The following is a 27500-nucleotide window of genomic DNA, read 5'->3' on the forward strand; positions in this document are numbered from 1 at the left end:
TTTATCTGTTCTCACCCCATCTCTTGCATCCTTTCGCCAAATAGATGAAAAATCTTGTTCTGCCTTCTGACTGTGTCTCAGTTTGAGTTGTTGGATGAAAACATTAGAGCAGCCGCCCTTGCCTGAGAACTGGGTAGATCTGATCCTGGTGAACGCCACACCTCTGAGCTCACTGGCTGTAGCACTAGATATGCAAGCCATTCTCCCCTCTATTAACAATTATTGGGTGTCTGTTCGGTATCAGGGACTGTACTGGAGATACAGTAGTGACCTAGGCAGAATCTGTTCCTTGCCTTTATAGAACTAACAGTCTGGAGAGAAAGTCAGACAATGGACAAGAGGTCAATATATAATTTCATACTGTAATTAGCGCTATGAAGAAAAAGAACTGGGCGCCGTGGAAGAGAGAATAATACGGATAGATCTATTTCAGATACGACTGCCATGCCCCACTTAAGAGAGGAGGTAGTTGAGGTTCTCACATCAGCAGCTAGTTGATGGCAGTCACAGCGGGAGCTTCTGAGCGTGGGGACCTGGGTTCCTCACCTCCTTCCTCCCTCCGCACCCTCCCTTCAGAGCCCGAGGTCCGCGCAGGCGCACTGACGGTTGCCATGGGGACAGCTGCTCCTGCGCAAGCGTAGACTTCTTTAAGATGGCGGCGGTGGCGGCTGCACGAGCTGTGTCTGCGGGCCCTGGGCTCCGGGGCCTAAAACGGACACTGCCTCTTGTAGTAATTCTCGGGGCCACGGGCACCGGCAAATCCACGCTGGCGTTACAGCTAGGCCAGCGGCTCGGTGGCGAGATCGTCAGCGCTGACTCCATGCAGGTATGACAGTGCGGCTGTCCCCAGCCTGGTAAACCGGAGGCCGTGCGTGGGCCTCTGGCTGAGTGGATACCCTGTCGCTTGGTGGTAGTGGGTGAACCCCGAGGCTTGTGGGGCGGAGGGGGCCGGGCAAGGGCACCCATTATTCCTAGGCGCCCACCATATGCCGGACATCGTGCCAGGTGTTTCACTGCCATCATCTCATTTACTTCTCACGATATTACTGTTTGGTGTAGGTACTGTTATTATCTCCATTTACCGATGAGGGAATTCACCTAGGGAGGTGAAACGACTATCTCTGTGTCACAAAGCGAATACGTGGAGATGGTATTTGAACCTACAAGGTTGACCTATAGGTATCCATTATATACCTTTTGAAGGAAAATTATTCCAGAGCGGTTGCTATTTAGAGTTCCCAGCGACACCAGGATAAATCATTTACGATCTACGAGTGTCTGCTGAGGGAATGAAGCAGGGTGGATAGTCAGGAGACCTGGATTCTCCTCCCTCATCTGCCATCGGCCACGTGACCTAAACAGTGTCGGTTATGGGGGACGTTATTTATCTGTGAAGTGGAGAAAATGCCGCCTACTTCACAGGGCTCTGGTGCTTCATAAGTGAGAACATGAGTGTTAGAAAGAAGAGCAGGATGGCCTGTCCTGAAAAAGTCCAGGCACTTGGCAAATGCTTTATGATGCTGAGATTTTCAACTTACCGGCTGATGGGAATCAGGAGGCTTTGCCCTCTTCCTTGAGCCACAGGGAGGCCCAGAAGGAGTGTGTACACATCACACCTGGGAGCATTTGTGCTCCGATTGAGGATGGGTGACATTTGGGGTAAATCTCCGATGGAGGAATTACAAGTTAAGAGTTTTCACAGTGTAAATGAGGTGCTCGGTGAAATGCCTGGTGCTGAACCTAGCACCTGATGGGTATTCAGCAAGGAGGGGCAGTCCTTCTCCCCACTGTACCCCGTAAACTCTGGGCATGGTTTCCACCCTCATTAGTTCATGTGGGATGACACGACCATCAACACACATCAGATGATTAGGATAATTCAACAAATCTTTGTTCACAACCTCTGCTTTGTGCTGGCTTTGAGAGGCAGACTTTAGCTCAAATCCCAGCCTTGCCTTTTCTAAGATATGCAACCTCAGCCTGACCTCTTCATGTCTTTGTTTCTTCTGTAAAATGGGAAGAATAATATCAATAACACGATATTATTGTGATGGTTAAACGAGATTAAATATGTAAAGCACTTAATACAATATCAGGCACATAGTAAGTGCTAAAAATATGATTAGGTGCTATTTTCTGCAAGGCCCTTTTGGAGAGACAAAACTGCAATCCCTGTCTTCAAGGAGTTTTAGTCCAGATAAACATGAAACAAAGCAAGTTAATACGTGTTTTTGTTTTTGTTTTTTAATTTTATTTATTTATTTTTTTTTATTTATGGCTGTGTTGGGTCTTCGTTTCTGTGCGAGGGCTTTCTCCAGTTGCGGCAAGCGGGGGCCACTCTTCATCGCGGTGCGCGGGCCTCTCACTATCGCGGCCTCTCTTGTTGCGGAGCACAGGCTCCAGACGCGCAGGCTCAGTAGTTGTGGCTCACGGGCCTAGTTGCTCTGCGGCATGTGGGATCTTCCGAGACCAGGGCTCGAACCCGTGTCCCCTGCATTGGCAGGCAGATTCTCAACCACTGCGCCACCAGGGAAGCCCCAATACGTGTTTGAAGTGAGTTATTAATGATGCTTTGCAAGGGGCGGGGATGGGAGGTGGGGAGGAGAGAGACTGCAGTGTTAGATGTTATGATAAACCATAGAATTTCTGAGAAGAGAGAAATCAGTGAAAGCTGATATAGTCATGGAAAGCTCTGTGAAAAGGGACTTGAAGGATAGGTGAGTTTTAGATAGATAAAGAAGAAAAGGCATTGTATCAAAGGAAGGAATGTGAATGAAGATTTAGAAAGTGAAATGAGCTTAGTGTGCATGTAGGACAGTGAAAGGAGACTATTTAACAGGTATTGTAGATATTGTGGAATGGGGGATGAGTAACATGATGAAGACAGTGTGTAAGAAGCATTCATTTGTGAGCAGTTTGCCGATGAATTGGATTTGGGGGTGGGTGGGAGGGGCATACCAAAAAAAAAATCCAAGAATGTAGTAATAATAGATCTTTGGCTTGATACTTCCGAGACTTGGGTAATATGGGCTTCAGTAAGATGGCATTTCACTGATAATATCTAAGGTCCATTGCAGTCTTAATGTTCTGTAATTTTGGGCTGGTATGTTAGTGGGACTGAATGGAAGAGAAAGATGTAACATTTTGAAGGTAGTATCATGTTACCGTATGAGTTGGTCACTGATTGTGGAAAGAAGAGAGCAGTGCACACAGTGTGTTTCAGGTTTGTGTGCCTGGGAGAGTATGGTGAGCCTGGAAGTCAGGAAGATCTGGTGGGGCACAGTGGAGGTGGCAGCAGGACATCCATGGGGAAAGTCTAGTGGGTGTGTGAAGAATGCAGCAGGTGTGATCCCACCTTAGGACTCTTACACTCAGAGGTTCCCTCTGCCTGGTGGAATCTCTTCCCCTACATAAGCGTGTGGCTTGCTTCCTCTCTTTGTTCAGGTCTTTACTTAGATGTCATCTTATTGAGGCCTCTGACAATCCTATTTAAAACAACACAACACACTGTTGCTCCCTGTTTCTGCCTCTTCCTCATGTACCACACATAGTCCTTGTCAGGAAAGCGGTCTCAATAAAACATCTTAATTTTACAAATGTTTTTAAGTAAATTAGCGGCTTCTGGCAATAAGGATTGGTTATAGCTCTGTAATTGCTGTTATCCATTATTCAGAAATGTTTCTTTACTCATAGCTGTGTACCATAAGGTTGAGCTTGCTAGAGGTCTTGCTCGATGTGAAATAGGCCACATCAGTTAGACACTTTGTGCCTTATATAGTGCTGATGATATGGTAGATCCTTAACATTTGATGAAACATTTGTTGACCTGTCTTATCAAAATGGCACATCACGATCCATTTCGATTCTTCCTGTGGTTATAAATAACTAGAATATGAAAATTAAATTTCTTTCATCCTTGGGATGCCATGAGGATTAATTAATGTGTGAAAAACACTTTGAAGATAATTGAGCTTTCTGAACTGGCAGTAGGTTGTGTTTAATATTCATAACATGGATATATTCCTCTCAGACCCGTTGGAAAACTTTGACCTTTGATTTTTACTTTTCAGTTCAAATAATGAAATAAAGTATCTCTGCCCTATTCACTGTGGGTATACGCAGTTCTTCATTTCTCCCTTTGCTCACCATGCCCCTGGTAGGGTAGTGCTACTCTGCTTGTTTTTTAGCCAATGGAAGGAGATAATGCTTTTCAGTGACTTGAGGTTGACTCAGAAAATTTTTGTAAGCATGTGAACAAATGACATTCTTTTTTTTTTTTTAAATATATATATATATATATTTTTTTTAAACAATGAAACACTTTTTTTAAAAAATTAATTAATTAATTTATTTATTTTTGGGTGTGTTGGGTCTTCACTTCTGTGCACGGGCTTTCTCTAGTTGCGGCAAGCGGGGACCACTCTTCATCGCGGTGCGCAGGCCTCTCACTGTCGCGGCCTCTCTTGTTGCGGAGCACAGGCTCCAGACGCGCAGGCTCAGTAGTTGTGGCTCACGGGCCCATTTGCTCCGCGGCATGTGGGATCTTCCCAGACCAGGGCTCGAACCCGTGTGCCCTGCATTAGCAGGCAGACTCTCAACCACTGCGCCACCAGGGAAGCCCCAACAAATGACATTCTTAATGTTGGAGTTAACCAGCTTCATTTTTTTTTTTTTTAAATAAATTTATTTATTTATTCATTTTTGGCTGTGTTGGGTCTTTGTTGCTGCACACAGGCTTTCTCTAGTTGCAGAGAGCGGGGGCTACTCTTTGTTGCAGAGCACGGGCTCTAGGCGCACGGGCTTCAGTAGTTGTGGTGCTCGGGCTTAGTTGCTCCGTGGCATGTGGGATCTTCCCGGACCAGGGCTCGAACCCATGTCCCCTGCGTTGGCAGGCAGATTCTTAGCCACTGTGCCACCAGGGAAGTCCCTAACCAGCTTCTTAAAAGAACTTTCTCAGCTTTAGTTAAATCCACAGGCAGAATAATAACTTAAATTTGAATAGCACTGTTTATAAAATGCTTACATATGCTTTTTTATCCTCACAATAACCTTGTAAGGTAGACATTATTATCACTTCACAGTTAAGGAAACAGGTACAAGGTCTTACAGTAAGTAGCAGACCTGGAGTTGGACATAGGTCTCTACTTTCCATGCTCAGTGCCTGCCTTATCTATATACACAAAGTTATCCCTTTAGATGAGGCAGGAGCTGTGGGATTCGATTATTAGAGAGTATTTCTTAACTTGTATGACACTCATCCTTCACAGGAGTGTGCTACATTTTGATCAGGGTATAAAATGTATTTTAGGATTCATATTGTGGATCTTAGTGTGAATTCATAATGATATCTCTCAAGTTGAGTGTTGAGCTGAGTGTTGGCCAAGTGATGCATTGCTAGGGGGTTGAAACTTACTGCAGCTGAGATATAATTTAATGTCAGTAATTCGAAGATACCAAGGGCAGTGTTTAGTGGAACAGAGGGAAACTAGGCCTTGTGGAGAGCCTAGACTGAGCAGTAAACTTCCTTGTGACCGCCACGCAGACTAAAGGGGGACCAAATGGAAAGTGGATAATTAGAAAGGTTTTTAAAGTTTCCAAATTGATCTTTCTAAAAACCAGTATTTGAATTTTAATAATCTCTTTTGGAATGCTGCCCAGAATTTTGTATTTCAGAATTGTACCAGTAACTCAGAAAGGATTGTAAAACACTGCCTTAAATCTTAAATTCTCTTGCACCTCATACTTCTTTTGTCATCCCTTTGTCCTACCTTAACTGTTAGGGTCATCCCAAGGCAATCCCGGCAGGGCACTTCCCATCCAGGGAAAGTGCTTGTTTTTTGTAAACATTGAAGAAGTAAGTGCTCTAAGTATTGAGGTAACTTCTTTGAGATAAAACCCCAATGGGGTGTTGAGGGTAGTGTGTCTAGGGTGATAATATTGTCAGGGAACATAATAGCCAATGACTTGCTTTTGTAGCCGTGTGGCACCTGAGGTCCTGCCTGGCCTCTCACTTCTCATTCTTGTGTCAGTGGTCTGTTGAGTGGGAAGTCAGAACTAACTTTCTGAGGGATTACTTGCTTAGGGACTTCTGCTGGGCTCAACTGTGGATTTTTCATGGTAGGTCTGACAAAAGTGAGAAACATTTGTGCTTAATTTTCTGAGTTTTCCAAACCCCAGTTTCACAAGTTGTAGAAGCATAAATATTCTCAGCTAGCAGTAAGAGTCTAAATTCAAGGAGGGACAGGTAATACAATCCCTGCTTTCCAGGATGGAAAAACTGAGGTGCAGAAAGATTAAAGAGCGGACTAGAGATCGCACTGCGAGACACTTGCACACCTGGGAATTGGATCTGGGTCTTCTAACTCGTGTGTAGTGCCTGATATATTGCAGGAAGATGATACTGAAGGTCTTCTTTTCAGTCTGAGTCTTTTTCTTGGCATGTAAATTTAAGGTACAATGCATCGCCTTCAGTGACTGGATGAAACATTGTACTGAGAAATTTGAAGGCACTTGCCAAAAGATGTACAATGGCTGCCTGGAAATACAGACTACCAACTATATGCCAAGAGAAAATAAACAAAGTGTTCTATTTGCGTTTATAGAGAGGAAGTATCTCTCATGCCTTAGTTCTTCAAGTCCTGTGGAGAAGCAGTAGTCATACATAGGAGCACAGTTCCCTTGTGTTTGCCTAAACCTACAAGAGGGGAAGCAAATTATTTTTGGCAGTCTGACTAGTAAGCAGGCTATGTGTCACCTAATAAATGTGGAGTTCTGCCTTCTTTGTCTGCTTTGGAACATAATTTAGGAGCAGTGTTTTTTTACCAAAGGACTGTTTGTCTGATAGTGCTCAAGGGAGATCTGGGTTGCATGGGGGAGAAATACGAAAGGAGAGATGGGATAGTGGATCACAGTGGCTTACTAGGACATGAAAATGAAAGCTAGAAAAATCTGTTAACTAGGAGAAATGAGGGCTATCCAGAGGCTACTTGCCACAACTTACAGAGGCAGTGTTTTAAAGGACTGAGCTTGAGAGTAGGCCAGAGGAAATCTCAAAATTTTTGACTCATCTAAAAATATATAAATTTCTAGGTCCCTGGGTTCAGATCCGTTGTGAGTGAATTTGGTTTTCCTTTGGCTACAGTATTAAGCTTGGGTGGGTTGTACATATATATTCAGTTTTTTTGCAGCTGTGGGAAGAACTTTAGAGTCAAACCTCCCATGTTATGTAAGGAAAGAGAAGTGACTACTGGCTAAATGGGAAACCATAGGAGAGCACAAATGGGACTTGCAGTTTCAGATTTGTGAGGATGGGGTGCTGCCCTGATGTTTCAGTGCCTGGGGCAGGGTGTTGAAACAGCTCCACTTCAAGTAGGAATGTATGTTTGAGGGGTGTAAGTTATTTGGGTATATAGGAATTCACCTATGTGCTCTGCATATACTCTAGTATGGCTTAACTGAACTGGTTGTGGTTTCCTGTATAGTTTGTTGGATTCTTTAGATAAGTTTGAATCAGACCAGGGTCCTGTTTGTCTCCTTGCTTACCTTTGGGGCCCTACTTCTGAGCTGGAACTTCACTGCTGCTCCTTCCTCATTGTGGCAGCCAGAGTTCAAGCTCTTACCACTGTACCATGAATAATAATAATACTGAAAATAATAACAATAATAAAATATATGTCAGGCAGTGTTCTAGAAGTTTGACATATATTATCTCATTTAATATCCTCACCACAACCTTATTAGGTAGGCCCTATTATTATCTCACCCCTACCAAAAATTACTTTCTTGAACCCTCATCTCAGTCTCTATCTGGGGTAATTTTGCCCCCCCCGGGGGACACTTGGCAATCTCTGGAGACGTTTCTGGTTGTAACAAATGGAAAGGTGGGTTCCTGGCGTCTAGTGGGTAGAGGCCAGGAGTGCTGCAGAACATCCTGCTATGCATAAAACAGCTCCCAACAGAAGATTATCTGGCCCAAAATATCAATATATTGTACTGAGGCTGAGAAACCCTGTTCTACATTACTGTTAGTTTTTAAATTTTGAAGTAATTATAAGATTTACACAAGAGTTTCAAAGATAGTACAGAGAGTTCTTGTATATTCTTCACCCAGCTTCTTCTAAAATTAACATATCATCATGACACATTTATCAAAACTAAGAGATTGACATTGGCACAATACTGTTAACTAAACTGTAGACTTTATTTGGATTTTACCAGTTTTTCTACTAATGTCCCTTTTCTGTTTCAGGATCCAATGTAGGATACCATATTGCATTTAGTCCTCATGTCTGCTTGTCTCCAATCTGTGACAGATTTCTTGGTCTTTCCTTGTCTTTCATGACTTTGCTACTTTTTGAAGTGTACGGGTCAGCTGTTTTGTAGATTGTCTCTCAATTTGGTTTTGTCTGATGGTTTCACATGATTATGAATTTTGAGAAGGCATACCACAGAGGTGAAGTACCTTTCTCATTGCATCATATCAGGGTATAATGTCAGCATGATTTAACATCAACTGGTGATGTTAACCTTGATCATTTGGTTTAGGTTGTGTCTGCCAGCTTCCTCTACTGTAAAGTTAAATCTTTTTCTTTTCATTTTTTAAAATTTATTTATGTATTTTTGGCTGTATCGTGTAACATGTGGGATCTTAGTTCCCTGACCAGGGATTGAACCTGCACCCCCTGCAGTGGAAGCTTGGAGTCTTAATCACTGGACCCCTGGGGAAGTCCCTATTTTTCCTTTCTATATTCTCTTTGTTGGAAATGAGTTGCTAAGTCCATCCCACATTGAAGGGGAGGGGATTTAAGCTCCACATCCTGAAGGGAGGAGTATCAAAGAATTTGTGGGCATATGTTAAAAGCACCACAGTAATTAATATTTTAGGGGAGATGCTTGAGGCAATGCAGATATCTTGTTTTTCCTTAAAGTTTCACCTCCTAATTTTAACATTTATCAATGAATCTTTCCTGCTATAATTATTGTGGTAATTTCCTTCATTCCTCCTACTTCTATTTTATTTTATTTTTAATTATGTGTATGTTTTGGGTCTTTATTTTATTTATTTATTTGGCTGTGTTGGGTCTTTTTTTAAAAATAAATTTATTATCTTTTTATTTTTGGCTGTGTTGGGTCTTCATTCTGCGCACGGGCTTTCTCTAGTTGCGGCAAGCAGGGGCTACTCTTCGTTGCGGTGCGTGGCCTTCTTACTGAGGTGGCTTCTCTTGTTGCAGAGCATGGGCTCTAGGTGTGTGGGCTTCAGTAGTTGTAGCACGTGGGCTCAGTAGTTGTGGCTTGCGGGCTCTAGAATGCAGGCTCAGTAGTTGTGGCACACAGGCTTAGTTGCTCCGCAGCATGTGGGATCTTCCCGGACCAGGGCTCGAACCTGTGTTCCCTGCATTGGCACGCAGATTCTTAACCACTGCGCCACCAGGGAAGTCCCTGCATTGGGTCTTCATTGCTGCGCGCGGGTTTTTCTCTAGTTGCGGTGAGTGGGGGCTACTCTTCGTTGCAGTGTGCAGGCTTCTCATTACGGTGGCTTCTCTTGTTGCAGAGCACAGACACTAGGCGCGCGGGCTTCAGTTGTTGTGGTTCACGTGCTCTAGAGCACAGGCTCAGTAGTTGTGGCGCGTGGGCTTAGTTGCTCCATGGCATGTGGGATCTTCCCGGACCAGGGATCAAACCCGTGTCCCCTGCATTGGCAGGGGGATTCTTAAGCACTGCGCCACCAGGGAAGTCCTCCTACTTTTATTAATTGAAATTCTTTTGCAGAGATTTGTCCTCTCTCCCCTATTTACTTACATCAGTAGGGATATTTATTTTATTTCTTGGGTTATAATCCGGTACTAAGTTATTTATTTTATTGCTCAAATTATTTCAGCTTGGTTATTGGGTGCTCTTTCATGTTGACTCTTGTGTCCTTTGGCATGCCCCATATTTGTTTGTTTAGCACTTCCTTTCTGGCACTACAAGATGCTTTCAACTTAACGTTTGTCCTGCTCCAGTCCTAGAATCATCCATTTCTCCAAGGAGCCCTGGTTCCTTTTTATTTTTATTTTTTAAATTTATTTATTTATTTTTGGCTGTGTTGGATCTTCGTTGCTGCATGCGGGCTTTCTCTAGTTGCGGCGAGCGGGCGCTACTCTTCATTGCGATGCACGGGCTTCTCATTGCTGTGGCTTCTCTTGTTATGGAGCACAGGCCCTAGGCGCACAGGCTTCAGTAGTTGTGGCATGCGGGCTTCAGTAGTTGTGGATCGCGGGCTCCAGAGCGCAGGCTCAGTAGTTGTGGCGCACGGGCTTAGTTGCTCCGCGGCATGTGGGATCTTCCAGGACCAGGGCTTGAACCCGTGTCCCCTGCATTGGCAGGCGGATTCTTAACCACTGCGCCACCAAGGAAGCCCTGGAAGGCAGATTCTTAACCACTGTGCCACCAGGGAAGTCCTCCTGGTTCCTTTTTTTGGTGAATGGTATTTAGATACCAAGAGCTGGGTGCTAAGTGTGCTTGTTGCTAGGAAACATATGTATATACACTAATTCATGTATACACAAATATCTATATTTATTTCTGTATCTATCTGTATGTATGTTAAAATAAACATGAATTTATACTGATATCTCTGACTCTACTCCACCACAGGGTTTATATTAATCTTCCCTTCTTGCTTATTTGTGACTTCTTTCTCAGAGTAAGGAACCTGGCTCTCCTTGTCTACAAATATTTTCTTATTTGTACAACCTGTAAAGTAGTTTAAGTAGTTAATACTGTGAGAACAAATTTACCGACTACAGTATAATGTTTGTGTTCAGTTCTTTTTGTTCATTTTAGCCATATAGTATCTAGTCATAACATTGTTTTACAAAGTTACTTAGGTCAGCTTCTCCCCACCCCACCTCCAGTGAGGTTATGTCATACATTTGTAGTATAATTAGATTCATTTATTGCAGTCTGCGTTCTGTCCTGGTTCTTCAGACATTCTGGTTATTATTTTTTTAAATTTGCATACAGTAGAGTGCATTCATTGTTGTGCACAGTTCTGTGGGTTTTTACAAATGGAGAGAGTCAGGTATCCACCATCACAGTACCATACTGAACACTTCCATCACTCTAAAAATTGCCTTATGTGGCCTCTTTGTAGTCATCTCCTCTACCTACACCAATTTTTGGCAACCACTGATCTGTTTTCTGTCCCTATAGTTTTGCCTTTTCCAGAAGGTCACATACATGGAGTCATACAACATGCAGCCTTTGAGGTCTGACTTTTTTCACTTCGCAAAATACATTTAAATTCTTCAGTGTTGTTGCATGAGTCCATTTCTCTTTGTTGAGTATTATTCCATTGTACGTAATATGTTCATTGACCTATGAAAGGCCATCTGAGTGTCAAGTTTTTAGTAGCTGTAAAGAAAGCTATTATAAACATAGCTAGTGGTTTAACTTTATTGGAAACTACTAAACTATTTTCCAAAATGACTGTACCATTTTGCATTCCTACCAGCAGTGAATGAGAATTTCTGTTTCTTTGTATTCTTTCCAGCATTTGGTATTGTTGTTGTTTTTATTTTTTTTTATTTTTTATTTTTTGTTGTTGTTGTTTTTAATTTTAGCAGTTCTAATAGGTGTGTACTGGTATCTGTGGTGGTTAATTTGCATTCCCCTAAAGGTTAATGATGTTGAGCATCTTTTCACATGCTTATTTACTATCTGTATATCTTTGGTGAAGTGTCTGTCAGATCTTTTTTTGGGGGGGGCTGTCTTATTGTTGAATTTTAAGAGTCGTTTTCATATATTCTGTATACAAATCCTTTATATAGACATGTTATTTGCAAATATTTTCTTCTAATCTGTATCTTATTTTTTCATTCTCTTCACAGTGTCTTTCACAGAAGAAAATTTTACATTTTCATTAAGTCCAGTTTATCTATTTTTTCTTTTATGAATTGTGGCTTTGGTGTCATATCTTAAAAACTCATTGCCAGGGAATTCCCTGGCAGACCAGTGGTTAGGACTCAGCACTTTCACTGCCACGGCCCCACGTTCAATCCCTGGTCTGGGAACTAAGATCCCGCAAGCAGTGCGCCGCGGCCAAAAGAAAGCAAAAAACACAACTCATTGCCAAACCCAAGGTCATGCTGGTTTTTCTCCTATTTTTTAAAAAAGAAGTTTTATATATATATATTTATATATATTATATATATTTATATATATATTTAAATATATATATATGAGTTTTATAGCTTTTCATTTTACATTTAGGCCTGTGATCTGTTTTGAGTGAATTTTTATATAAGGTGTAAGATACGTATGAATGTCCAGTTGTACCAGCTCTGATTTTGAAAGACTGTCCTTTCTCCATTGAATTGCCTTTGCACCTTTGTCAAAGACCAGTTGACTATATTTGTGTGGGTCTACTTCTGGGACCTCTAATCTGTTGCATTGACCTGTGTGTCTGTTCTTTTGCCAGTATTGCATTGTCTTTAGTTACTGTAGCTTTATAATAAGTCTTGAAATTTGATAGTGTAAGCTGTCCGACTTTCTACATTATTGTTTTTAATCTCTGTGTAGTATTCCATTTTACAGGTGTATCATAATTTACTTAACCAGGTTTCTGCTGAAGGACATTTAGTAGGTTTAATTTTTTGGTTTTTTTTTTTTTTTTTTGCTTTAATAAATGATGCTGAGATGAACATCTTTGCACAAACATCTCTGCATTTGTGTGATGCTCTCTTCAGGGTAAATTTCTGGAATGGGATTGCTGGATGAGACGCTGTACATGTTACTTTCTTCTTCTTCCAGTTTTCTAAGAGCTTTATTAGAGTATATACTTTTTTTTTTTTAAGATTTTTTTGTTTGTTTGATGTGGACCATTTTTAAAGTCTTTATTGAATTTGTTACAATATAGCTTGTTTTATGTTTTGGTTTTCTGGCCTTGAGGCATGTGGGATCTTAGCTCCCTGACCAGGGATCGAACCCACACCCCCTGCACTGGAAGGCAAAGTCTTAACTACTGGACTGCCAGGAAGTCCCAAGAGTATATGCTTACTTTATATTATTTTTCTTATTGAGGTTAAATTCACATAACATTAACCATTTTAAAATGAAAAATTCAGGGACTTCCCTGGACAGGGGGCACGGGTTCGATCCCTGGTTGGGGAACTAAGATCCCAAATGCTGTGCGGCATAGCCAAAAAAAAAAAAAAAAAAAAAGAACAATTCATTGGCACTTAGTACATTCACAGTGTTGTACAACAACTACTACTTCTGTCTTGTTCCAAAACATTTCCATCACCACAAAAGAAAACCCCGTACTCATAAAGCCACTATTTTGAGTTTCCCCTCCCCGCCAGCCCCTGACAGCCACAAGTCTGCTTTTAGTTTCTATAGATTTTACCTGTTCTGGATATTTCATAGAAATGGGATCATACAATATGTGACCTTTTATGTCTGTCTTCTTTCACTTACATTGGTTGTAGCGTGTATTGGTGCTTCATTCCATGCTTGAATAGTATTCCATTGTATGTATTCATCACAGTTTGTCCATCTGTTGATGGACATTAGCACCTTTAGGATGTTGTGAATAGTGCTGCTATGAACATATGTGTAATGTATTTGAGTATGTGTTTTAAATTATTTTGGGTATATACCTAGGAGTGGAATTGCTGGGTCATATGGTAATTCTGTGTTTAACTTTTTGAGAAATTGCCAAACTGTTTTACACAGTGACTACATCATTTTACATTCCCACCATCAATGTATGAGGACACCAATTTCTCCACATCTTCTCCAACACTTATTTACCTTTAAAAAAAAAAAAAAAAAAGAGTTATAGCTATCCTAGTGGGTGTGAAAGTGGTATCTCATTGTGGTTTGGATTTACATTTCCCTAGTGACTAATGGGCATCTTTTCATGTGTTTGTTGGCCATTTATGTATCTTCTTTGGAGAAATGTCTATTCAGGTCCTTTGCTTATTTTTAAATTGGGTCCCTTGTCTTTTTGTTTGAGCTGCACACATTACATTTTGATACATATTGCCAGACTGCTTTCAAAAAAGTTTGTATGCGTAGTATGTCTATTTCCCTGTACCCTTGCAATTCTGTGTGTTATCAATCTTTTCATTGTCAGTCTGGTAGACAAGAAATGGATTTCATTTAAATTTCATTTCTGAGGTAAATTGTCTCTTTAAGGGTGCATTGGCCATTTGTGTTTTTCTTTTTTGAATTTCCTGTTCAATACCTATTATGCCTACTTCTGTATAATGTTTTTCATTTTTGTGTTTATCGATTTATAAGAGCATTTTGTGTAATATGAGTTTTAACCCTTTGTCCAGTCTCATGAGTTGGAAATATTTTTTCAGTTGGTCATTTGTCTTTTGACTTTTATGAATTTTTTTTGCCATATTAAGGTTTTTTTTTTTTTTTTAACATCTTCATTGGAGTATAATTGCTTTACAGTGGTGTGTTAGTTTCTGCTGTATAACAAAGTGAATCAGCTATACATATACATATATCCCCATATCTCCTCCCTCTTGCGTCTCCCTCCCACCCTCCCTATCCCACCCCTCTAGGTGGACACAAAGCACCGAGCTGATCTCCCTGTGCTATGTGACTGCTTCCCACTAGCTATCTATTTTACATTTGGTAGTGTAAATATGTCCATGCCACTCAGTCACTTTGTCCCAGCTTACCCTTCCCCCTCCCCGTGTCCTCAAGTCCATTCTCTACATCTGCATCTTTATTCCTGTCCTGCCCCTAGGTTCTTCCCAAAAAAAAAAAAAAAAAGGTTTTTAATTTGTATATTCTTATACGCTTTTTAGGAGTACAAGTTAGTTTTAATATTCTTTTAGAAAGAGTTGACATCTGAAGTTTATAATCCATTGAACTGTTGGAATTTACAGATGTGAATAAAAGGTGTTGTTGATTCTCTAGTGTGAATGAAGATATATCCAGGGCCTCCTTGCCTTCACTGTGCATGTTGCTCTCCCCTTGGAGTCTCCTACACATTTGTGCAGGTAGATGCAGATTAAACATGGGATCTTGCATTGTCCAGGCTTACTTAGGTCTGGATACCTTTGGTTAGCCACCCAGTTTCCTTGCTCTCTCTCTCTGTTGTTGTTTTTTTAACGTCTTGCTGCCTAGCACAATACTTATAACAATGGTTTTTACCTTCAGCTGCACATTGGAATCACCTAGAGAGCATTAAAAAAATACTGATGCCTAGGCTTATAGTATTCAATAAATACCTGTTGATTCGGATTAGATGATTTGCCTAACTCTTCAGGTGCCAGTATTCTCTCCTAATTTATAGTCAGTCTTTAAGGTTTTCATTTAGCCCACTTATTTAGCCTGGTAGGTAGTTTTATTTACTGGGAAAACTGGGTTTTAGTCCCAGCTTTGCTACTAACTCACTGTATATATAACTTTGGGAAGTTACTGCCCCTCTCTGGGCTTTAATTTCCTCTTTGGATATGTTAGGGAGGGGAAACTGATTGGATTAGATCAGGGATCGGCAGACTTATTAAAGTCCAGATAGTAAATATTTTAGGCTTTGTGGGCCATACAGTGTCTGTTTGTCTCAGTGTCTAAAGCTCCTTTCAGCTCTGGTATTTTGTGGTTCTCTCCTTTCAAACCCTAGTCAGGGAACTTATCTCAAAGAGCCAAGGAAAATCTTATTTAACCACCAGCAATTAAATATAGGTAATATCAAGCATTTGTGTACTGCTTACCATCTGCCTGGCACAGTTCCAAACATTTTACATATATTAACTCTAATCCTCAGAATGACCCAGTGAGGAGTATAGATGCTGTTATTATCCCCATTTTACAGAGGCAAACTTGAGGCAAAGGAAAATTAGATACTTAAATAACCTGCCAGATGAAGGCTACAACTGGGCTGTAGAGCCAGATTTGCACCTGGATTTTCTCGTTCTATTATGCTATACTCCTCTCCCTAATTTAGACATATACCTCCAAATAATGGAGCATCTCAGCTATTATACTCTATCATAGCTATCCTAAGAGAAAATATCACTGAAACCATCAAAAGTGGGCCAATCTTGAGGCTGTAAAGATGGCCACAAAATAGAAACTTTATCATTAACTTTGTTTTTTTCTCTTAAAGTAGCCCTTTTGTTTCTGTCTCAGCATTATAGTCACATGGCATTGTCTGTGTGCATATTTCTAGCTTTCTGTCACACTTGCACTGAACCCCTTCAAGGTTCTCAAGAGTATGGTAGCTGTATTCTCCTCAGCTTCTTGAATTTAATTCCACCTCAGTAGGAATTCATTACTTCAAGCAGGCAAACAGACCAGAGTCAAATGACGATAAAACTTCTACTGATAAGAGGCAGCAGAAACAGCTTGGGTTATAGGCAGAGCATCTAGGCTTTAGTCCTGCTTCCACTACCATCAACTATATGGCCAGGGGAGCTCTCTGAGCCTCAGTATTCTCAACATAAAATTTAGGTGATAAGACTGGTTACGTTATCTCTGAATTTACTTATATCCATGCTTCATCAGTGTTTGCAGGTGGACTTTTTTTTTTGACGTTTTGCTTTTTTTTTTTTAATTTTGTATTTATTTTATTTATTTCTTTTTGGCTGCGTCGGGTCTTAGTTGAGGCACGCGGGAACTTTTCGTTGCAGCATGCGGTCTCTCTGTTGGCAGCGCTCGGGCTTCTCTCTAGTAGTGGCTTGCGGGTTTTCTCTCTCTAGTTGTGGCGCACGGGCTCCAGGGCGCGTGGGCCCTGTAGTTGTGGTGCGTGGGCTCTACAGTTTGCGGCAGGTGGGCTCTCTCGTTGAGGCGCGCGAGCTCAGTAGTTGTGGTGCGTGGGCTTAGTTGCCCACAGTCTGTGGGATGTTAGTTCCCTAACCAAGGAGTGAACCTGTGTCCCCTGCATTGGAAGGCGGATTCTTTACCTCTGGACCACCAGGGAAGTCCCGTGCAGGTGGACTTCTAAGCAGCCACAGCATAGGCTCTGCATTGCAAAGTTTCTCATTTTAACTTACAAGTATGTGCTAATTTTGCATTCTCTGTTCTTATCTGTCTATATTTATTCAGACGTACAAATGTTTCAAATTCTTGTTGCCACCAAGTAATTGATGCTCTGGAAGAATACATCACATACATATTATGTATGCACTTTTTTTTTGTGGCTGTGCTGCGAGGCTTGTGGGATCTCAGTTCCTTGAACAGGAATTGAACCCAGGTCACAGCAGTGAAAGCCCAGAATCCTAACCACTAGGCCACCAGGGAACTCGCTGTGTGCACTTCTTTTTTTTTTTTTAATTTAATTTAATTTAATTTTAATTTATTTTATTTTTGGCTGCACTGGCTCTTTGTTGCCATGCGTGGGCTTTCTCTAGTTGCGGCGAGCGAGGGCTACTCTTCGTTGTGGTGGGCAGGCTTCTCATTGCGGTGGCTTCTCTTGTTGCGGAGCATGGGCTCTAGGCGCGTGGGCTTCAGTAGTTGTGCCACGCGGGCTCAGTAGTTGTGGCTCATGGGCTTAGTTGCTCCGCGGCATGTGGATCTTCCTGGACCAGGGATCAAACGTGTGTCCCCTGCATTGGCAGGCGGACCACTGCGCCACCAGGGAAGCCCTGTGTGCACTTCTTAATTTGATAAGCATAGCTTTATGTGATTCTAATCCCTTTTCCTTTGAAGAGAGATAGCCATAAGAAAATATAAGTCATGATTGGCACTATAAATTCCAAACCACTCCTTTTACCAGACTGACTGAACAGGTCAAGGTACTGGTTCTCCTGCTTTCTGGGCATCTTAATCTGGCTGTTTATTCAACGTGTCTGCATTTGTATCTCTGCTAAACAAAGCTAAAAGGAGTAGTTGCCTGCCATGATGTTCCTGCAGCTAATTCATTGTTTCCAATGTAGTAAAGTGTAAATTTTTTAAAAAGGTATCCTTTTATTAAAGAAACGTTAGCCAAGAGACTGACTTTTTCTGTACTCTTCAACATCTCTTCAGTTGAATAACCAAATTCAAATTCCTTTAATCAAAAAGGAAAATCAACTTTCTGGCGAGTGTCAACATCTTTAAAAAAAAAAAAATTTTCCTTTTATCCTCCTATGCCAAAACTTTTCCTGAAGCTTGGACTATTAGAACTAGAAGGGATGTTAGATATGAGGAACTTGAGGTTCCAGAATGAAAACTGACTTTCCAAAGTCACAAAGCTGATTTGTACGGAGCAGAGATTAGCAACATAGTAGGAAAAGGACACTGATTGTGAAGTCAGAAGGCATGGATTCAAAGTTTGTCTCTGCCACTAACTAGCTGTGTGACTTCAGGCAGGTTACCTAATGTGTCTACGTTTCTATTTCCTCACTGGTGAAATGAGGCAACATAATTTCATAGGGTGTGAAACTCTTAGCATAAGATCTAGCACTCTGTACCTCTGGCACAGAGTACTAATAGAGTATATTCCATGTATTAGACACTGTACCAGGTGCTGAGACTAGAGATAAAATACAGTCTTCCCTCAGAACTTGTAGTCTAGTGGGGGAGATCAAAATACTTCACATGTACAAGAAGTTCTGTGATAGAGGTAAATACAGGGTAATGTGGAAGCATGGAGGACAAGCATGAATGGGGGAGGATTGGGGAGAGATCTCAAGGCAGGCTTTCATTAGAGGTGGTGCTAAAGAGTTGGGGGCTGCATGAAGCCATATTTTCATTTTAGAAAGATCACTGGCTGCAGTGTGGACTAAATTGGAAGGGTTATACCCTAAAGGAAGGAAGATCAATGAGGAAGCTGATGGAACAGTTCAGCTGTGAAATCCTGAAGCCTTTAACTGATGTAATGGCAGTGGGAAATATAATGGTGATAAGCTTTGAGATAATTTTAGGAACTTGTGTGAATAGAAGTTGAGACAGATTGGAAATGTGAGGGGAGAGAGACCGAGATACTAGGATCACTTAAAGATTTTTGGTTTGATTATCGAGGTGGTTCACTCAAGTATGGGTTAGAAGATAAGGAGGTCAATTTGGACATAGTAGGTTTCAGGTGCCTGTTTGGGGTGATGATGATGATGATGATAGCTACCTAACATTTATTGCTGCTTCCTATAGGGCAGGCCTATTCCGTATGCTTTGCTGTATCATTTATTTAATTTTTACAATAATCCTTTGAGGTAGATTTAAGATTATCCTTACTTTATAAATAAGGATTATGAGGCACAGAGAGGTTACTATCTTGCCCAAGGTTACATAGCTAGTAAGTTGTGAAGCCAGGATTTAAATCGTGGCAATCAGACTCTAGAGTCCTTACTGTTAACCGCTTCATCACTATATTATATACCTCTCATAGATGATGGAAATGTCCACTAGGCAGTTAAATGTACAGTTCTAGCATCATGAGAGAGAACTAGATTGCAGATAGGATTTCGGGAGTTATCAGCACAAAAAATGGTTGTAGAAGCCATGGGGGTCACCCAGAGAAAGTTTATAGTACAGAAATGGCAGGCTGATGCCATGAAGACTGCCATTTCTCCATATTGTTCCCACGACAGACATTGCTAATAGATCAGTGGCTGGCCTCAGTAAAGTAAACTGAGGAAGGTCCAGTGAGATAGGAAGAAAACCTGGAGAAGATGGTGCCATTTGAAGTCCCAAAGGAGAATTATTTATTTATTTATTTTAAATTTTATTTTATTTATTTATTTGGCTGCATTGGGTCTTAGTTGCGGCATGCGGGATCTTCATTGCGGCATGCAGGATCTTTCGTTGCGACGCACGGGCTTCTCTCTAGTTGTGGCTCTGGCTCAGTAGTTGCGGCACATGGGCTTAGTTGCCTCGTGGCATGTGGGATCTTAGTTCCCTGACCAGGAATCGAACCCGCATCCCCTGCATTGGAATGCGGATTCTTAACCACTGGACCACCAGAGAAGTCCCCAAAGGAGAATAATTTATGAAGGCGAGCTCAGGAGTATCAGATTGTTGTATTTCCATTACATGTTTTGAGAGCTTAGCAGAAAAATGTTATATTTGGCAGTCAGGGTTCGTTAGTGATCTCAGTGAGGGAGATATCCATGGAGCAGTGGTGGGCAGCCAGCAGAGAAGGTGGATGGATAGTTATATTGATGCATAATCCAAGATTGTGGTTTTCAAGGCAGGTGTAATCCCTAGAGGCGAGAAAGGGATTGAAGGGCTTCAGCATCTAATTTGGATTAGGAAGTAAATGAAGTCAAAAGGGGGAAGATAACTTGGGAGGATGGAACCAAACTAGTGGGGGGTAGCTTTTCCTTTTGCTTGTAGACAGCTGTGTTGGGGCATCATAGCCAGCCAGCACTTGGACAGAGCTCCAGGATCTGCCCAGTGTCTCTCTCTGCTGGTTAGCACACTCATTAGGGCCATCCTACAGCATGCCAACCCCAAAGGGTTGGAGCTTCAAGGAGTGGGACCTTTGGCTGTACAGATTTTTGGGGAGTTTCTCCAAGGTGAAATGTCTTTGGATCAGGGTTTCTCAACTTTGAGACTCTTGACATTTGGGGCTGGATAATTCTTTGTTGTGGGGGCAGGGGGTTGTCTTGTGTATTGTAGGATGTTTAGCAGCATCCCTGGCCTCTACCCACTAGACGCCAGTAGCATCCCCACCCCCAAATTGTGACAACAAAAATGTTTCTAGACGTTGCCAGGCGTCCCCTGATGGACTAATTCACTTCCGGCTTACAAACAACCACAGCTCTAGATTCTGCTGGTTTTCCTCTAGGTCTCTGTTGTAGATTTCCCTCACCTTCATTAGCTCCTCTGGGCACTTGAGCTCTGTTGGTTTGGAGAGTTTGGGTTATTTCAGCCTTGTAGCCTTTTTTCAGAATTTTTTCAGTCTGAAAATAAACTCTCAATAGAGGTGAGACAAAGAGGCGTTATTTCCCTATAGTACCCAGTTAAATACCTAGAACATTAAATGTTTAGGGATCATGATATTTAGAGAAGATTGTAAGTCAATCTTTAATCTCTCTCTTATAAACTTTATATCACTTATCTCCTTATAGTATATTTGTGTCTCTAGCTAGCTGGACTCCTTGAGCACAAGGACACTTTCTAAGTCTTTGCACTCCTAATGTCTTGCAGAGTACCTGGCACACAGTAGACTCTCAGTAAATGTTTGCTGAGATAAGCCAGTTTTGTTGATAATTGGCTAAGTAGGTTAAACCTGCAATTTCTCAGAGTATTTCAGTTATCAAGTCTTACAAAGAGGCCAGAGTTCCCTTAGTATTGTCAAAATCTGATTTGTGCAGAGAAGCATTTTATCTAGTCATTTCTGTGTACACAGATCACAGGTGTCCTCTGGGAGAATGGGAAATGGAACAGAGTGACGTGCTGCCTTTAAAAGATAACACAGATCCTTTTAGTTCTTCTAGCACCTAGAGCTGACTATGCTATAGGTAGAGTCACACTGAAACTATAATTAAAGATGGAAAATAGGCAAAATGTCAGGCAGTCAGCTACAAACCTGTTCTCGTGGAATGATGTTTTCTAGACAGGTAATAAAATTATAAGCCCAATTGTGGCATTTACAATAAGAATATGGACCAAATGTGACATTTATAAAGCTGATTGGTTTCTAAGTTTGTTTAGATATTTATCCTTAATGCAAATGTATAAAATGTTGCTCTGTTTTTGCTTTTTGGCCTAGCAGTATGATTTTAATAAATAAATAATGTGCACCATAAAACATAATTCATAACTGCACAGTTCAATAAATTATCAAAAAGTGAAAATACCTGTGTAACCACAACTCAGTTCAAGAAATAGAGCACTACCAGCCGTCTCAATAATTTTGAAAAATATCGTATGATTCAGCAGTTCTACTTCTGGGTATATATTCAAAAGAATTGAAAAATTCAACAAATCTTTGACATTTTAATTTTATTTTGCTAATTTTCACTAGTTTCTCATTGTATCTAAAATCTATCATCAAGTCTTTTTAAAGTTGTGGAAAAATATACATAATATATAAAACTTACCATTTTACCAACCATTTCAGTGGCATTAAGCACATTCAGATTGTTCTGCAACCATCATCATTCTCCATCTCCAGAACTTTTTTCCTCTTCTCAGACTGAAATTCTGTACCCATTATACACTAACTTCCCATTCCTCTCTGCCCCAGCCCCTGGCAACCACCACTCTACTTTCTGTTTCAAAATTTGACTATTCTATGTATGTCATATAAGTGGAATCATAATATTTGTCCTTTTGTGACTGGCTTATTTCACTTAGCATAATGTCTTTGGGGTTCATCCATGTTATAGTAAGTTCATCCATGTCAGAATTTCCTTTCTTTTTAAGGCTGAATAATCTTCCATTGTAAGTATAGAACACATTTGTTTATCCATTTATCTCTGATGGACACTTGGGTTGCTTCTACCTTTTGGCTGTTGTGAAAAATGCTGCTATAAACATGTGTGTATATATATATATCTGTTCAACTCCCTGCTTTCAGTTCTCTTGAGTACATACTGAGAAGCGGAATTGCTGAATCATATGGTAATTCTACTTTTCATTTTTTGAGGAACTGCCATACTGTTTTCCATAGCTGCATCATTTTACATTCCCACCAACAGTGCACAGGGATTCCAATTTCTCTACATCCTCACCAACATTTGTTATTTTCTGTTTTGTTTTATTTTTTTAATAATAGCCATCCTAATGGGTGTGAAGTGCTTCCAAAAAGTTTTAAAGACTCCTTTTGTTATGGAAATTTCCCAATATATAAAAAAATAGAGCGAATAGTAGTTGAATTCCCATATATCTGTCACCTAGCCTCAATAATTATGAACACTTGGCCAATCTTGTTCCAATTATAATCTGTCCTTCCTCCCCCACTATTGGAACACAGACCCCAGTCATCATAAACTTAAAACTAATTAATTTTTAAATTGAAGTATAGTTGATTTATAATATATAAACTTTCTTTTTTTTCTGTTAAAGCAAAATAAAGCATAAAACAATGTTATTAATATAAGTAGTGTATTGTGAATTTTTTTTTTTAATTATTTATTTTAAATTATTTATTTATTTATTTTTGGCTGTGTTGGGTCTTCGTTTCTGTGCGAGGGCTTTCTCTAGTTGCGGCAAGCGGGGGCCACTCTTCATCGCGGTGCGCGGGCCTCTCACTATCACGGCCTCTCTTGTTGCGGAGCACAAGCTCCAGATGCGCAGGCTCAGTAGTTGTGGCGCACGGGCTTAGTTGCTCCGCGGCATGTGGGATCTTCCCAGACCAGGGCTCGAACCCGTGTCCCCTGCATTGGCAGGCAGATTCTCAACCACTGCGCCACCAGGGAAGCCCTGTATTGTGAATTTTATTTGCATCATAGCTGTGTATTTGATTCAGTGATCCATACCTCTTGTGTCGTTATTAACAAATATTTTCTCAGCATCATTCTTGCTCTTGTACAGTGCGGGTATAGATATACTTTACATATGCCTTTCATCTACCCTTGCCTTCTTGCTTGTTAACAATTTATGAGTAAAATTTTAAAATACACAGTTACTTTGATCACAAGCTGCCTCGTCATTTATAAACACAACTATAACAGCATATCAGTACCTGTCAAAAGAAGTCATATTAGATTGGGAAAGAGTGAAGCAACATCATTATAGACATAGCCTTGAATTACCTCTAATATTTTTTTAATTGAGGTATAAATATTGACATACAACATTATATTAGTTTCAGGTGTACAACAAAATGATTTGACATTTGTATATATTGTGAAATGATCACCATGATAAGTATAGTTAACATCCATCACCATTCATAGTTACAGAATTATTTTTTCCTTGGGATGAAATTTTCAAATTTACTCTTAGCAACTTTCAAATATGCAATAGTGGTATTATTAACCATGCTGTACATTATAGCCTTGTGACTTATTAATTTTATAACTGGAAGTTTGTGTTTTCTGACTGCCTTCATCTGTTTTGCCCACCCCATGCCCCCACCTCTGGCAACCACTAATCCTTTACCTATGCAGCTCCTATTTCTTTTTTCTTTTTTAAAATTTATTTATTTTTTTAAAGATTTTTTTGATGTGGACCATTTTTAAAGTCTTTATTGAATTTCTTACAATATAGCTTCTGTTTTATGTTTTGGTTTTCTGGCCTTGAGGCATGTGGGATCTTAGCTCCCTGACCAGGGATCAAACCCGCTCCCCCTGCATTGGAAGGCGAAGTCTTAACCACTGGACTGCCAGGGAAGTCCCCTGATTTCTTTTTTAAAAAAAGATATCATATACTTTCATTTGTATGTACTTCAAAATACTGTATACATCAAAGTTAAGGACTCTTTTTTTAACATAACCATAAAAGCATATTATACCTAAAAGGTAACAATAATTCTTTTATCATCAGATACCTAGTTTGTATCACCTATATCTTTATGCTCAGTTTCTTTTAATCTGATGGAACAGGAAACAAAGGGTTAACAAGTCACTCAAAGATGACAGTTTACATTGCTAACCAAGATTCAGTTACAATTTTTAGTTTGTTAACTCTATGAGCAAGAACTCTGGTTTTTTTAAACCATTAATGCTCTTCTTCCTGATATTCGTTGACATTTGTATATATACCATAAACAGAACATTAGGCTACTTCCTTCAGCAAATAAGGTGAGCTTAGTTCTAGGGTTACCTTCTGTTTGATTTATTATTATTCTTTTAATAAATTTATTTATTTACTTATTTTTGGCTGTGTTGGGTCTTCGTTGCTTCTCGAGTTGCTGCGAGCAGGGGGCTACTCTTTGTTGCGGTGCTCGGGCTTCTCATTGTGGTGGCTTCTCTTCGTTGCGGAGCATGGGCTCTAGGTGCATGGGCTTCAGTAGTTGCGGCATGTGGGCTCAGTAGTTGTGGCTCACGGGCTCTAGAGCACAGGCTCCGTAGTTGTGGCGCACGGGCTGAGTTGCTCCGTGGCATGTGGGATCTTCCCGGACCAGGGCTCGAACCCATGTCCCCTGCATTGGCAGGCAGATTCTTAACCACTGCGCCACCAGGGAAGTCCCCTTCTGTTTGATTTATGTTTATGTGTTTATCTGTTAAAACTGGCCATTTTAAGGGGCTCTAGAAAATACACCTAAAGGCAGAACACAGGATGAAAATATATCTTCAGATTTATCTACATATCTGATAGAATGTGCTGGTAGAGATGTTTACATTTTGGCTTTTTTGGAGGTGGGGGCTGGTAACTATACATTTGCAACTATACATTTTCTTAACGTTAATCTCAGTGTTAAAAATGAGAATCTATTTACAGAGGTCAGAAGTCCTCTTTTGGCAAAATCAAGTTGTTGCTTGATTCTTTAACATTGGGTCATTTGGAATCTAAGCTTCAGTAGAGCCAACTGAAGGCTGTGGGAAAGGAAGGAGAGGCACACACAATTATTAATTCTTTTTCCCTCCTTTAGTTTTCTTAATTTGCACAGAAGACCACAGTATACAGTATACCCTACTGTATACTGTGGTCTAATGTTTGAAGGAAGTCTTGTTCAAGATACATGGAAAAGAACACCCTATGATTTAAGATTCCATCAGTATTTAGGTGTAAGAATGCAGTTCTCTTGTCAGGCACAGATAAATGAGTTGGTTAAAGGCAAAGCTAGTTCTTTCTCTATGGCTCTATTTATATATTTTCTGTGTGTTGTTTTCTTCTGTTTTTTGGTTTTGTTTTTCTTTAAGAGGGCTGTTTTGTTGGTTTATTTATTTCAAAGAAAGTTGTACTATAAGGTTTTTTTTGTTTTTTTAAAATTTTTATTGCAGTATAGATTTACAATGTTGTGTTTCAGGTGTACAGCAAACTGAATCAGTTATACATATACATATATCCACTCTTTTTTTAAATTCTTCTGTGCTGTCTTACTAATTAACAATTTTCTTTTTGCTTGAAGATAGCTTATATCCTTGTTGAGTAAGTAACCTCAGTAGCTAGGAGCACAGAGGCTTCAGAGTGATAGTGACACTAAAATTATTTCCCATTCTTCTTGTGTTGTTGTGATAGTATTGATGGTAGTAATATGGGTAGTAATATAGTGACCCTTACATAGTATTTACCATGTGCCAGGCAAAAACTAAGTTCTTTACATGTATTAACTCATTTAATTTACACAACAACCATATGAGATAGATATTATTATCCTCATTTTACTGATGAGGTATTAAGGCACGCAGAGGTTAGTAACTGACTACTCCAAGTACAAATAACTAGGAAGTGGCAGAGCTAGGAATTGATCTGAGACAGCCTGGCACCAGGGTCCTTCCTCCTAACCATTATACTGTACTGTACTTATTTGACACCCATATAAGTAAAGGGAAATGTGAGATTAAAAATGTTCTTAACATCTTTGTGGGCTCTATGGAACTTATTTGTTCATTCAGTGCTCCCTGTAGAATCAGTGATTACAGAGAGAACATTTAATCTCAAAGCATTCATCCTTATTTTCAAACTAGTATTTTCAGATCTGTTCTCCATCTGAGACCTTGCATTTAGAAAAAGTACACTTGAACTTTTTAGTTGAATTGGCAGATCAAGAGCTTACAGACAGGATATTGCCTTTGAGTATTTAGACTGTATTTGCTGCCCTCCTGAAGCAGTAATTTGGCACACTGTTTCTACTACAGTTCAGCAGTATTAGGGGTTCTGACTTCAAAGTGTGTATGTGTGTGTTTTATATATATCTTTGTAGATAGGCCACTTCTCCACAAATGGAGCCAATCTTTTACAAATTCTAAAAACCTTTCAGAGCATTTAACTCCAAAAAATATCTAAGCATTTGAAGTAGAACTATGAGCAATGCAAAATATTACCTTTCTGGAGACTTGTGATAAGTAGTAACAACCTGCCCACTTCTAAATGCTTGAAGTTCAGGCCAAAGAACCTCCAGTTAATCTTGCAGAGTTAGTTCTTATTTGGGCACCGATTTACATATACTTTTTATCTTTAAGTCTGAGTTAATAGCCACTATTTGATAAGAAAGCCAATGTTCTGCTTTCTTCTGTTTCCTTTGTCTTGGATTATGTGGATCTGGCTGTGCTCTGGTTAGAACACATTTCCTCTGGTGCTTTGGGTCAGTCAAGTGTTTGGCTGCAGGGAGGAATAGATCACCATTTCTGCCCATCAAGTGTGCATCTTTTGGAGATAGATGACTTTCTCATGCTAATTTTCTTTCCCCTAGGTTTATGAAGGCCTAGACATCATCACCAACAAGGTTTCTGCCCAAGAGCAGAGAATGTGCCAGCACCACATGATCGGCTTTGTGGATCCTCTTGTGACAAATTACACAGTGGTGGACTTCAGGAACAAAGCAACTGCTCTGATATCCTTAGGAAAGACAGCAACTAGGCTTGGTGGCTGCAGGGCAGCCCAAGCCAAGAAAGTTTTCTTTCTAGTGACAATTTCTGCTAAGCAGAGGTACCCAAGATCAATAGTAGCATCCCCATGAGAACGATTCGGATTGAAAAGATACAGTGTTCTTGCTACTCTGAGTCTTGTCCTCAGACTGC

The 27500-nt window shown here is 40.4% G+C and overlaps 1 protein-coding gene across 1 annotated transcript in view; it reads left to right on the plus strand.

Annotated features, from left to right (window-relative positions):
- The first annotated feature begins 652 nt into the window (after window positions 1-652).
- The window catches only part of TRIT1 (tRNA isopentenyltransferase 1), a 43562-nt gene continuing 16714 nt past the window's right edge, over window positions 653-27500 (plus strand). Inside the window, exons 1-2 of the mRNA XM_061186748.1 lie at window positions 653-826; window positions 27173-27313. Of these exons, the coding sequence (XP_061042731.1) occupies window positions 653-826; window positions 27173-27313 (315 nt within the window). The remainder of the gene's footprint in view (window positions 827-27172; window positions 27314-27500) is intronic.

Source organism: Eubalaena glacialis, chromosome 3 (genome assembly GCF_028564815.1).
Source record: "Eubalaena glacialis isolate mEubGla1 chromosome 3, mEubGla1.1.hap2.+ XY, whole genome shotgun sequence".
NCBI classification, from domain to species: Eukaryota; Metazoa; Chordata; class Mammalia; order Artiodactyla; family Balaenidae; genus Eubalaena; species Eubalaena glacialis.